We start from the raw sequence: 15117 nt of genomic DNA on the forward strand, positions 1-15117 counted from the left end.
CATGTCTAGAGCATAATTGTGCTCGCATTCTAATGAGGATAATGAGACATTGTGCAAAGTTAGGACCCTCAACCACATTATTACAGAGTTATTGCCTCTTGTTGTTTTTCTAGTCCAGAGTTTCATTTTGCTCGCCTTTATACATTCATCTTAACAAGAGTATGTGCAGTGTACGAAAGTCAGGGCTCAGAACCTATTATTTACAGAATTTTCGCCATTTGTTAAAATGTGTCTAATAAAATTAATTGATTCTTTTATCTTTTTCAGGTGTGAGAGATATAAGAAATGGCATCTGTAAATGAAGAAGCTGTAGCCGCCCACAATGAATTGGCATTTAAACTCCAGCAAGAGTTAAACGACTCCCAGATAAATCAATTGAAGTATCAATTCAGAGATTGCCCACTATCTCCACGAGAGATTACAAACATCAAAGATATAGATGACCTATTTGTACACCTTCGTAATGCTGAGAAGATTTCAATAGGAAATTATGAACATTTTACACCAAAATTAAGATTGATTAATCCCAGAATGGCTACTTATGTGGAAGAACAAGAAAAAATTGTCAAGGGTATACTTAATGGAGGTGAGAACTGACAATAATAATGATCAGAATTAGTTCCTGGCAGTGTGATGTGATATTGGGTCTGATGTATAGAAGCAGTATTGATATGATGTATCACACTGATTGTCCTGATTTCTGGTTCAGCTTATCACTGTGTAGAATCATCTTCAATACTGTTTATTCCATATTTTGTATTTAGTTACAAACATCCTTGGGGAAGAGGATTCAGTTTTATACAAACTAACAGTGTTTCTTGGTACTTGGGACTGGAGGAACAGGTCTATTATAGGGGAAACAGCAATACTTTAAAATATTTCATCTTCTGTAGGTATGTCATGATTCTGTCTCGGTTTGGTCTAAATCATCCTTGGATGAAGAGTTTTTTTGTCAATTTTTAGAGAAATTAAGGAGAAATAGAATTTTGTTTAGTCTGATCAGTCACCAGAAATGAAAAAGTGGTGTCTTTAGTGTGGAGAAAAATATTTAAACCACTAGTTATCTAATACTTATGAATCCTTTGAAACACTTAAATTAACTGGTAAAAAAACTGTTCTACTTATTCATAATCATGTATGTGACAACATTGTCTTACTTGTAGGTGCAGCTGGTCCATCGGCAGCCAAAAAACTGAAATCATCAGATACAAGCCAGCAACAATCTACAGGTTTGTTTTAAAAGCACAAAACAGTTTGGTAAATTTCCCTTTGTACTTGATGTCATGTTCCTATGTACAAATAGTTACTGGTTAGATCAGATTGGTAGGCTCTCCATGGTACATTATGTCACATTTCTATGTACAAATAGTTACTGGTTAGATCAGATGTGTAGGTCTCCCTCGGTACATTATGTCACATTCCTATGTACAATAGTTACTGGTTAGATCAGATTTGTAGATAGCTCTATTTTCAAGTTAGACTTTGTAATAGGTTGGTATCACTGTATCAGTACTGCACTTGTTTATTGATGTTTCCTTCTGACAGGAGGTCAAACCTAAAAAAAATAACATGTGTATAGTCATTGAATTACAAGGAAATAATGTAATAAAGTTAGACAAGTGTTCCATACTGATTGGGTGATGTATTATCTTATATAGTAATATCTACTAGTGTTTTAACTACTGTAGAATATGAATGGAATGACTTCAGACATGTCTTGATCAGTCCAAGTTTCCTTTAGTCCTAACACCAAATATAAGACATTTTATTGGGCAGCCGTGTCATGTTGTTCAGCCTGTCAACATGTCTGTCTGGCTTGGGGCTCCAGTACAAGTACAAGCCCTGGTAAATATTGATTTATCATCAAACAGTGTAGTATATAAGATTAAGAATGTAGTTAATACATGAAAAATTCAGATATTTTTCTGCGAACATTTCGGATGATTTTTAGCTCACCTGGCCTTTAGAGCCCAGTAAGGGATACCATGTTGTCTGGCGTCTGTCAACTTCCTATAAATTGCAACCAATCAAAATCAACTCAGCAGATTTTAACCAAACTTGGTCTGAATGATCTTTTTTGGGAAGGGGAAATAACTTTGTCTAAATGGTGGATCTTGCTCCTCTGGGACGGGGCACGATGGGGAAAATCTATAACTTTCTTAAAGATAATTTTTTCTCTTTAGAAATTGCAGGATATTACCCAAATTTCGTTTGAAGCATTGCTTGATATTTATTAGCTCACCTGGTCCGAAGGACTTAAGCCAAGACACAGCGCATTACGTTATCCGTCAGTTTTTACTAAAAAATGCTACTAGCCATGAAAGATGCATCATAAGAGGAAGGGGACCACAGGCAGGGCCTAAATTGGAAAAAATGGAATCTTAAAAATCCTACTCATGTAAGAATAAATGGATATTGCCCAGATGTGGGTCAATAAATTCACATTATTAGATTATGTACAGCAATAGTGACAGATTTTGCCTTGGTCAATTCCGATCCATAATTTGTGGCACTTTGAGAAGCTAATAAGAGATAGAATAGTTGCAGTTTGCAGCACATTACATTGTGTTTTAGTATAGCAGAACAGCTGAAGTGATTGCTTGTTTGAACTTGAGTGTTGCATGGACTGGTTTAGTTTGATTTTGATGCAGAACATGGCCCAAGAAATACAAAATGCACGCAACATGTGCATACATTCCGATGGTTCGCTTGCCCACTTGACAGACACAGTAGTAATCTCTGACAGGGTCATCTTGATCATTTCTGTCAAATGCAATCCAAACATTGTATTTTGACTGTGATTTGTGCCTTGAATGAATTTGGCCTCAGAGAAGATTTTCATCATGCTTATAGACCCAAACTTCAAAGTCTCCAGCAGGAGTGAGATGCACAGCAATATATCTGGGTGCTACTTTCAACTAGTATGATCCGCAGGTTGCTGTTTCTAAATATTCCATATCCAGTACTGGAAACTCTATTGAACAGGCATCAAGTTTCACCCAGTTGGCCTTGATGCGCCTGGAAAGGTCAGGTTCATCTGCAACCCTTAAGGCCAAGGTGTTGGGCAGAGTCAAATGGGATTGCATTCGCTCAACAGGGCGACGGTCCCTGAAGTCCCTCTCTGGTGTGGACACATAAATTGGTCCACACACAGCATTCAAGGAAGCAGTATCTACTTTAACCAGTTCCTCTTTGACACTAAGGAAGTAGTTTGAGCTGAGTTGTTCTCGGAACAGTTTCCACTGTTTCAGTAGACCATGGTAGCTCTCCACAACCCATCTTGACTTAGTACATTGGCAGTCCTTGTTGGCAGTAAGTGTATCATGCTGCGTCTGACCTGACAGACAAACCCTGAACCTCGCAGAAGCTCCAACACATCCCTAAACCCCTGGTCAACAATCACATTGTCATCTTCACTGAGCTACATGGTTAGGTTCTCAACGGTTCCAAGAGTTTTTGTCAAGATATTTGCATCATTTTCATTGCCATAAAATGGCCCAATAGTGTCTAATATATAACCATCTGGAAAGACAATGCTCATAAATTTAACATAATTAAGCTTCTTTTGCCCACAGTATGAGGATAAGACATTTGATGGACAGATGTCTCATGTTGTTCAGTCTGTTAACATGTCTAAACTCTGGTTTTTGGGTCGGAGAAAACTTGGATGAACATGTGTATTGAAGATCCATGAAGAACTTAATTAGTCTTAAAGCCTCCTAAGAATAATTCAGGTGTTTAAATTCTGATAACTCCTAAATATATGAATCTTTATTTTACAGAAATCCAATCTGACTTAAGACCCTTGATAGGTGAGTCGTATCAACTTGACTGGGCACGGTGTGAGAAAAGTTACATCAGATTCCTCAAAACTTGAATCACAACATTTCTGGGCATGCTGTGTGAAAACTTAATTGATCCAGCCATTCATTATTTTTTTTGTAAGTTTTGTGTATTACGAGGAAAAAAAGAATATAACATTTTATGAAATATAAAATGACATTAAGTATAAAACAAAGGTTACCATAATATGGTTCTTATTCTACTGTCAGATTCTAAACGTTAACTGATATAGTGGAATGGAAGGGGAGCATATGGTTTTTTATCTCCATTGGTCTACAGCACTGTTGAAATCCAGTCTAGGTGCTGTATCTGTCTGTCAATTTTTCCTTGAAAGTCTTATTTGTCCAAAACAGCTTTATCAAGTAACTGTTAATGACCAAACTACAAGTAATAAGGAGACATTGTGCTTTTCAAAGTTGGGAACTAAAGAATGAGGTCTGAATATGGGAAAATAGGTTTATAAGTCAGGTGAAATATGCAGACCGTCTAAAGTTTTTACATTGTTTATAAATAGTTACATTTTATATACTCTTTGATGACTACAAATCACCACATTATCAGTGATATACTAAATGCAGTACTTGGGATGTAAGATTTCAAATAATTTTCCATTTGTATTTGATTTTTGAAATGTCAAGTCTTACTAAAATGCGACAAAGTTAATGTCCTTTTATCGGTCTGAAGCATTCATAAAATGCAACAAAGTTAATGTCCTTTTATCGGTCTGAAGCATTCTTGGGTAAAGGTTCGATTTGGTATAAACGAAAAGTCTCTGCCCCCTGAGACTGGAGGGCGGAGCCTAACAGGTGAAATTGAATAAATTCTTTTAAAAACAAACTCTTCTGATGTTTTAACTGGAAGTAAGACATAATTCAATATAAAATAAATTCCAATATAATATCTTGGTAATCTAATACAGGAAAAAGAAATGTTTAAAAGTTATATCTTAACATATTAAAAGTGCTGTATACTAATAAAAGTTTGTTTTTTTTTGTTTAATATCTATCCTTTCTTTATTTTCTTACAGTTCAAACTATAAATAGGATTAAAACAGAAAAAGAGGAGAAAAAGTTCATGGAGACCAAAGCTTTTCATGACGCACAAGAGAAACTCAGAGAGAGAAGAGTCATAATGATCAAGGGTAACACAGGAGACGGCAAGACTTCGACTGCCATTCAACTCATGGACTGGCTGATCAAGGAGCAGCAATGCAGACAACCTCTTCAGCTTCATGAAATCAAGAAATTAGATAAATTGTCTCCAGACTCAAATCTGGTTACTTTTATTGATGATATTTTTGGAGAGAAAAATGTGGAAATACTGATGTGGAAGAATGGAACAAAAGAATTAATAATGTAAAAACACTGTTTGTAGATCAACAAATCGAGCCCAATTTTTTGCTTGTTACTATTCGTAATGAAATATATAATGTTTTGAAAAAGCGGTCTTTGGAACCAGTTTTCACCAAAGATACTATCATTGACCTGAGTTCTGACACATACAGGATTTTAGAGGAAAGAAAAGAACTTCTAAAAAAATATCTACCGAACAAGTATGAATGGGAAGAGAAAGAAATAGAAAGTATTGTAAAATCTGCTTCAAGCATTGGCTTTCCCCAATGCTGTCACCTTTTCTATAACTCTGAGGTATTGCAGGCAAAACGTGGGAAATTTTTTGAGAAACCTTTTGAATTTTTGAATGAAGCATTGTCAAGATTACCAGAATGTTGTGCCATTTTGTTTCTTTTCCTCAATGAAGGGGAGATGAAAGTTAAAAATCTAGACCCAAACAGTAATAAAGTCAACAAAACATTGTTAGAGGAATCATTTGATATTAATCTGATTGATGGTGAGGATGACAGAACCTCATTGACTTACAAGAAAAAAGTAGAATTTGTAAAAGAAAGTTTAGACAGATTGCTAGGATTTTTAGTGGTGAAGGAGAAACGTTGGTTTGGTGAGGAAGTATACAGATTTAATCATGATTCTGTACATGTCACAGTAGCTCTTTTGTATTGGAACAAAACACCAGTTGGTTATATACAGAACTGTCCCGTGAAATATCTCGGTTATCTCACAACCTCAAAAACATCCTCAGACATGTTTGTCATATCATCAGATCATTGTACATGTCTGTGTGAACGTCTGCTCCGAGAGTTTGAGTGTCACAGGTATGTTAATGGTATTAAGTCTCTAGATGTATGGAAAGATCCTGTATTTGTTGTAAGATTTTTTGACTTGTTGAATGAGAGAAAAGTTGATAAACTTGCTGTGTTGAATAAGGCATGTGATTTTGGTGTAAAAGAATGTGTTTTATATCTTCTGAGTGTGGGAGTCAAACCAGACATTGGCACAGACTTGTGGTCATTGATTACAGGAGGTCATGTGCTTGATAATGGAGATGTGGATATACTGAAGAAAGTTGTTAAATATCTGAATGATGAGAAAAAACATGACTTGTTAAATGAAGCATGTGATTCTTGTTCAACAGAATGTAGTTTATATCTTCTAAGTGAGGGAGTCAAACCTGACCAGGACACATACTTGTGGTCATTGGTTACAAGTTGTTGTGGTGATGAGAAAGGTGTGGATGTACTTAAGGAAGTTGTTAAATACCTGAATGATGAGATAAAACATGACTTGTTAAAAAGAGCATGTCATTCTGGTTCAAAAGAATGTGGTTTATATCTTCTGAATAAGGGAGTTAAACCTGACAATGAAACATTGTTGTATGCGGTGTGGGGAGGGAGTGTGGAATTGTTACGTAAACTACTGCAGTACGACGTGAATATAATGGCGAGGGATTGGTACAATAAAAATGTCCTAGATGAGGCGTGTCGGTGGGGGAGAGAAGAGATGGTGACTGAGTTGTGTGATAAGTATCCAGACTTGGTACGCGACACTAATAATGGTGGACAAACCCCGCTCCATGTCGCGACACGAATGGGAAACTTATCTATATTCCAGACAGTGGAGAGAACTACACTTCAAACCTTCTATAATCAGTGTGGGACAGACGGACATGTTGTACACAGGGATTGTGTGTGGGGTCAGTATATGTCCACCTTAGTGGACATTAAAGGACGGACTGTATTACATGTGAGTTGTGAGATTAGCAAAAAGGAGATTTGTGTCTATTTATGTGAGAAGTGTCCATCACTGCTCACAGCTGTAGACAACCGTGGCCGTCATTGTCTACATTACATCGCTGAGTCAGCCAGACAAGATGTAGACTTGTTCATGGAGTTGGAGACTCGCGTCAAACGACACATAGAATCAACAGGAGGTAAGTATGACAACCATACTTGACGGGAAGGGGAACTCTGTTTTAGACTTGGTAAAGCAAAGGATTGAGAAATACAGTTGGGTAAACAACCATTTGTATGATCATCTTATCAAAGTGTTTAGTAAATAATATGCAGGTATTTCTTCTATGAACATCTGCTGATAATAAGTACAAACCATTAACATCCTTCCTGTTCCAAGTCCAGGTGATGTTCCGTTGTATTTTATGAGGGAAATCTATCGATCATGATGATTTTTCTGTACGAGTTTGACGATCGACTTCGTGCTGCGATAAAAATAGACAGGTGGTGTCTTCGACCAGGGTGAAGTGATTCATGTCAATTTCAGTTGAAATATTTGTACGTGAATGGTATGGCTCCGGTCAGGTTTAACCATCAGGGGTGTTCAGGAATTACTAAATTTGTGGTGTTATTTGTTGTTTTTAGTTAGAAAAAGTGAATTTTTTTGTGTTCTAGGTTAAAGAACTATTAGGAATATTTCGCTTTGATGATTCTCTAATAATGAGCAACGTGATAATTCTATGATAAATCTTGTCTGGAGTCTGGATTTTACTGTGGTCTATGAAAAAAAAATCAGGTCTTGAAAATTGATTTAACCATGAGCATTCTAATAGAAATATATAATGTTTAGATTTTGTTGTGAGAAATTGAAAATATAAATAAATAAAACAAAAAACAGAGTCAGTGATTATTTTAATGTGTTACCAATAAACACTAAATTATAAATCAGGAAGCTTTTTAGGACTGGACTTCATTTCTGATAAATTCCTCTTGGAAATGCTTTTTTCAGAACTTCATTAATTCAAAATAAATATTTTCAGTTACCCACCAAATTATTTTCCTGAGCAAGCATAAAATTCTCTTTGTTTTTTCAATTAAATTTCTCATTATTTTTTTGTTGTGGAAATGATGTTGTTTTCCTCAAGTGAATATGTTAAAAGTTATAATCAGAAAGTCAATTCAGAAAGTCAATTAACTGTTCACCAGATATTGCATGTTTGTTTTATTTAATTTGAAGAAAAGAACTTGAGATTGCTTATTTCCTCGTGACTCCTGTATGTGTTTTGGAATTGTTTATTTTGTAAATAATAATGATCAGTATTTTGAACAAACAATTTAAAGCCACTTTATTTGATAAAATATGTCTTATTGATGCAAAACTGTTTTAAATAGGTTGTATATATTATAGAGTACGTCAATTTGTGTTAATGATTGTATAAGATTTATTTTTGTAAACAGTCAGATAATACATTTTATCTAAATGTTGATGATTTGGTTATTTATTACAGTTGTATCATTTGATAATTTTCTGTTCTATAGACAGAACTTGCCAATTAGTATGAAAATTATATCAAAATCATCTGTGTAGGTGATATCTATTGTCTCAAGGCTCCAGTACTTTTCAGGGATGGAACTTCCCTCTGGTACATCTCTACAGTGCAATTGTTATAATACACCTTTAGGTGATATCTATTGTCTCAAGGCTCCAGTACTTTTCAGGGATGGAACTTTCCTCTGGTGCATCTCTACAGTACAATTGTTATAATACACCTGTAAGTGATATCTATTGTCTCAAGGCTCCAGTACTTTTCAGGGATGGAACTTCCCTCTGGTACATCTCTATATCCTTTGTCCCAGGTCTCTGTTTTTATATATAGACTTCTACCAATTTTATACAGTCTTGCTGTAATGCATCCTTATGCTGTAATTATACAAAACGAGTATTCATCAGATTGCTACACCATTGTTATATGGAGACAAATAGTAGATCATGGTGTCAAAAATACATTTTCAAAAAATGCTGAAGGTCTTTGTTTATCATTTCTGTCATACACAAGTCCCTTAACTGACACTTTTCAAACAAATATTCCTCTCTTGACACAGTTTTCTTTTCCATTATTGTCAAGTAACACAATATGGCGAGAATTGTTTATTTGTTGATGTATATGATATGTGAAATGTAATTTATATGAAAACATAATGAAACATGGGAGGTAACTTCTCTATTATTGGAAAATTATTGACTTTTATACAGAAAGTACAAATACCAAGATGTTTTTTTGTGACAGAATGTGTTGTACTTCAATACTGTTATGTTTTTCAAGGAATGTGTATATAAACTTACATATTATTGTGTGATGTAAATATATATATGTAATGTATAACAATATTATACAGAAAACAATTTCATATTTTGGATTGAGATATCTACATAAATGAACTTTGTTAACAAATACATAATAGAAATTTGTGAAATAAAATTATCATAATTATACAGACACATGACTTGTATTATTCATTAGCTTTTTATATTAAAGTAGGTTGTGTGTCCTGAGACAATTGTTAACCCCTATTGAAGGGGGTGCTGTCAGTTCATGATATGGTGAAGGATCCACTGGTCACTCAACTGTTACCTTCTTCAAGAAAACTAAACAACTGGATACTGGTATTTGGCTAGGAGGTACCTGGGATGAAGTACCACATATGAATGATCTTGATCTACTTTCAAAATAAAAAGGGTTAGATATATTTTTTTAAAAGTTTGAAAATCTACTCTTTTTAAATTAAAGAAGACACAGGATACTGATATTTGGTCAGGAGGTTCCAGGGAGGTATTACTTAAAAGTTTTCTCACAAATTATCTCAATGAATTTTCAAGGTCACTGAGGTCAAATAGAACATTTATGAATCTTCTCAACTTCAAGACGACAGTGTCCTGGTAAAGTATTCCAGCAGATCATATCTAGAATGTAGCGCTATCAAGTTTCCTAATACAAATGACTTTGACATATTTTCAAGGTCACCTAGGTCAAATGTGATATATTTGTAAGAATCATCCTTTTAAGTCGCAGAGTCCTGGTATCTGACAAGTAAACACCTGTATTAGAGTACTCTTAACTTTCTGCATGATAATTGACCTTAAGCTTTCCTCAAGGTCATAGGGTAAATTATTTTAAAAATGGTAAGAATGGTCATCGCAAATCATAAATGACCCAGGCTAAAGATGTTTGGAAGTAAATGCCAGTGGTTGTGGAGTGCTGTAAATTTTCTTCCTATAAATGACTTCGGCCTATTTTTCTAAAAATTAAAAACAGTTTATAATCTTTCAAATGATACAATATCCTAGTAACTTGTAAGCAAGTTCCTGAGATGGAGTTCTACAAAATTTCCTTTGATTACTTATCTCGAAACCCAGAGTATCTAGCGAGTTCATTCTTGATTAAATCATAAACATCAGCATGCTATGATTTCTGATGTATGTGACTGCATATCGCATTAAATTTATCCAGCCAGGCTTCAGTTTGACAAGTCCTCAGAAATGAACATAAAAGTGAAAATAGAATTATCTTGCAAATAAAGTTTGGATGATGTGCTATCATATTAATCTGAGAACTTGTGAACAATATTTTAACTCATTAAATACAGTTGAAAGATAATTATATTCAAAGCGGAAGGGATTTTCTGGGCCCCTTATTCTGACATCGACACCTCATTCTGTCCTAACCTCTACGTGCTAGACATCACATTCTGGCATTTACCTTTACATACAGAACACCTCATTCTGTCACGACCTCTACAAACAGAACACCTCATTCTGTCACAGCCTCTACATACAGAACATCTCATTCTGACATTTACCTCTACATACAGAACACCTCATTCTGACATTAACCTCTACATACAGAACATGTCATTCTGACATTAACCTCTACATACAAGATACCTCATTCTGACATCAACCTCTACATACAGGACACCTCATTCTGACAATAACCTCTACATACAGAACACCTCATTCTGACATTTACCTCTACATACAGAACACCTCATTCTGACATTAACCTCTACATACAGAACACCTCATTCTGACATTAACCTCTACATACAGAACACCTCATTCTGACATTAACCTCTACATACAGGACACCTCATTCTGACATTAACCTCTACATACAGAACACCTCATTCTGACATTAACCTCTACATACAGGACACCTCATTCTGACATTAACCTCTACATACAGAACACCTCATTCTGACATTAACCTCTACATACAGGACACCTCATTCTGACATTAACCTCTACATACAGAACACCTCATTCTGACAATAACCTCTACATACAGAACTCCTCATTCTGTCACAACCTCTACATACAGAACACCTCATTTTGTCACTATTCTCTACATTAAGAACACCTCATTCTGACATTTACCTCTACATACAGAACACCTCATTCTGACATAAACCATTACATACAGAACATGTCATTCTGACATTAACCTCTACATACATAACACCTCATTCTGTCACAACCTCTACATACAGAACACCTCATTCTGACATTAACCTCTACATACAGAACACCTCATTCTGACATTAACCTCTACATACAAGATACCTCATTCTGACATCAACCTCTACATACAGAACACCTCATTCTGACATTAACCTCTACATACAGAACACCTCATTCTGACATTAACCTCTCCAATGAATTGACGAATCACAGAATTTGCTGATGATAGTCTGACAAATCTGATGAATTCAAATTCTGAACATTCCTTGAAATTATCAGAAACTCATTAATGGTAGATTCTGTTCATGTAAAAACAGTTGCACAACCATGTTACAAAATGGCTGTTGTAGTTAAAATGTTGAAATTTTGACCAGACTTAAAAATAACAAGAAATCATCTTTCTTTTCCAAACATTTTCCCCATTGGTGCGAATGAAACTTGAGAAGTAGTTCAGACTACATGTTCTAGATGAGTTACGTTGTATTTTGGACCAAAGCGAAAAATAAATTTTGGTCAGGACATCCTCGGGATCACTTCATGGGTGTTCGATATCATTGCCACTCCCTGATAATGTTTTTAGGCCACTCAAAGAAGAAGAAGTGAAAGGCATTCTCACAAGGATGTCCACAGGAGCAAACTGGATTTTCGACAAGATTTACTCGATAAAGATCGTATTTAAGGGAACTACAACTGTGTCTAAGTTTAGTATGTATTATGTTGAACTTCCGTTCGCAATAACTAAAATAGATAGGTAGGGATTGTTGTGTAGTTAAAGTAAGTGAGGTTTTAAACAAATTTATGGAAGACAGTGACCATACATAGAAATCTAACAAGTTCCAGATGGAGGAACTCTATAATCATTGTTATTTCTAAGATTGTATCGGTTATTATCTGCAACAATAGGTGGCAAGAGATCGTTTAAATAATTTGAAGTTAGCTTGTTATGCATTTTAAATAAAAGTTGAAGTTTTCTTTGTTTTAGACGATTCGAAAGTGTATCTAAACCAGTTTCAAAATGTAAATCTTTACGTGAATAAGAAGGAAGGCCAATAATAGTTCGAGAAGCTTCTCTTTGGGCTTTGTAAATTTTTAAGAGACTATTTTTATTTAACAAATATTTCAACCTTCTTAAGACATTGATTTTTCTTCATAACATATATATATGTAGCATTTATATGACCCCCCCTCCCCCATTTCGTGCTAGAATTAAAATTTACCCCCAAGTGCCTATGATGATGTGTAAAATTCAAATCTTTTCCGTCAAACTTAAGGTCTAAATCATCATCTATGTCAATCGAAGTAGAAATAAATATTACCTCAGTTTTGTCTGGATTGAAAGTAACCAACCAAGTTTTAGCCCAAAAGTTTAAAGAATCAAGATCCCTATTTAAGACAGTTTGGATTTCAAGACATGATGAGGAAGACTTTAATAAAGAAGTGTCATCTGCAAACAGACGAGCAGATGATTCAAGGACATCGGCAATATCATTTATGTATAGAAAAAACAAAAGTGGTCCAAGAATGGAACCTTGATGAAACCCTGCTGAGTTTGAACCTAATTGAGAATAAACACTATTTAGGAAAACTTTCTGCTGCCTATTTAATACATAGTTTTCTAGCCACACTTAAATAGCTCACCACAAAGTCCGTGCGATTTTAATTTTACCATCAAACCTTTATGCCAAATACGATCGAACGCTTTAGAAATATCACAGAAGACCATACATATATGTTTTTTCTCTTCAAGAGCAATACAAATATTTTGATAAATTTAAATGAGCCGATAATCAGTAGAAAGCCAGACTGGTGTTTATAAAGCAATGAATTTTCTACGAAATAATTATGTAGGTGTTTGAAAATAACACGTTCAAAGACTTTTCCAACAACAGATAGAAGAGAAATCGGTCTATAGTTAGAGGGAGAATGCCTGTCACCTTTTTTAAACAGTGACATAACTTTTGCTACTTTCCAATTGGCTGGAAATATACCTGACGATAAGGACATGTTAAAACTAATTTCAAGTGGAATACAAACAGTTTGTGATGTATTTCTTAACATATGATGACTGATTCCATCCTCACCCGAGGCCTTTCCGAGCTTCAATATCTGTAAAACATCACGGATTTCATTTCCATTTACTCTTACAGAACTAAACGTTTTGTTGGTTTTAGACTCAACTACAGGAACTGCAGTGTTTCTATCATCGACTTGTGTAATATTACAAAAATATTAATTTAATAAGTTACCTTTGTCTTCATCATTAGTAACAACATTATTAGTATGAGGATTTACAAGAGAAGGAATAGATTATGAAGTTTCAGTTGAATTCATCAACCTTTTAATAAGTCTCCAATAAGATCTTGGATCAGAAGACACAAATTCTTCAATTATGCCATGGACATTCTCATAAAATAATAAACGGGCGTGTTTTTTCATGTTGTTAACCTTATTTCGTTGAGACTTAAATTTATTAACATCCGAAAGAAGCTTGGTTTATCATTAGGTCTTATAGTGGCCACTTTAGATGGAATGCATGAATTCGCAAAATCTAAAAAAAAATATCAGTAAAACGTTCACAAGCAATATCAACTGAGTTACAATTATGGAAAAGATCATTCCAATTATAATTAGAAATAAGATTATTAAACGATCGGAAATCAGCCCTTTTATGCAGCCAGATTTTACATTTATGAATAGATCTAAAAGCGCATGGAAGATGCAGTACAGCTATCATGATCACTGAAGGATTTATCAACTGGTATTACAGAAGATTAAGAGAATGGGATCCAGAAGGCTGGATCGTGTTGGTCCAGCACGAGTTGGTTCGTTTATGACATTAATCATACTAAAAGAACTTATAATTTCGAAAAGATAATGGTTAGAAGATGCAGCTAATAAGTAGACATTTAAATCACCAGTTACTATTACATTTGGTGTTATATCTAAAACATCATTAATAGATGTACGCACATTGTCCCAAAAGGGTAAAACAGAATTTTCTTGTCTATATGCTGTACGTATAATGAAAGACGAATTGGTTAGTGTGATTTTAATCCAAATTACCTCATCCCCGGGAAATTCTAACTCCGTTTAGCGGTTTACTTTTAGAAGATCGTTTATGTAGACCAGAACACCTCCACCAGCAAAATTCCTATCAAATCGAAAAGGTTCATGAAATCCAGCTATAAGTAAATCATCTGTAGGTATGTGATCATCTAAATGGGTTTCTGTTAGACATACAATATAATACTCACCTGCTATATCTTCTACATAATCAACCCCGGGCCAGGATTGGATTCAATGTCCATATGTTGCAATAAAAGTAGCAACACGATTACTGAAAATTCAAAATTTTGAAAACAGGAGATTTATTTAAACTATAGATTGACAAAGAAAGATAAACACGACTACAGTCGAACATGCTTAAAATTAACCTGAGATTTAACGATAAAAATAGAAGTGATTTCATAACGCATTTACCGTAGACCTTTGAATAGAAGATACCGATCGCTATTCTGTGACACTTGTAAGAATTACCCATTATCAAATAAACCGAGACATAAGTTTACAAAATAGCGAAACGGTATCATACATAGCAGACATTGTGCAATCCAACAAAAGGTTTTATTTAAGTGAGAAGAAAAGAACAAAATAAGCCTTGATGTGAGCA

The 15117-nt window shown here is 34.7% G+C and overlaps 1 protein-coding gene across 1 annotated transcript; it reads left to right on the forward strand.

Annotated features, from left to right (window-relative positions):
- The first annotated feature begins 503 nt into the window (after positions 1-503).
- Positions 504-8336, forward strand: LOC132561952 (uncharacterized). Its single transcript, XM_060226672.1, is given in 5 exon segments — positions 504-586; positions 1164-1229; positions 3783-3812; positions 4871-5152; positions 5155-8336. Coding segments are annotated over 5 exon segments (2430 nt in total). The 5' UTR covers positions 504-531; the 3' UTR covers positions 7152-8336.
- The last annotated feature ends 6781 nt before the right edge of the window (positions 8337-15117 follow it).

This window comes from Ylistrum balloti, unplaced genomic scaffold (genome assembly GCF_031769215.1).
Source record: "Ylistrum balloti isolate Yb309-2 unplaced genomic scaffold, AGI_CSIRO_Ybal_v1 Utg371312, whole genome shotgun sequence".
NCBI classification, from domain to species: Eukaryota; Metazoa; Mollusca; class Bivalvia; order Pectinida; family Pectinidae; genus Ylistrum; species Ylistrum balloti.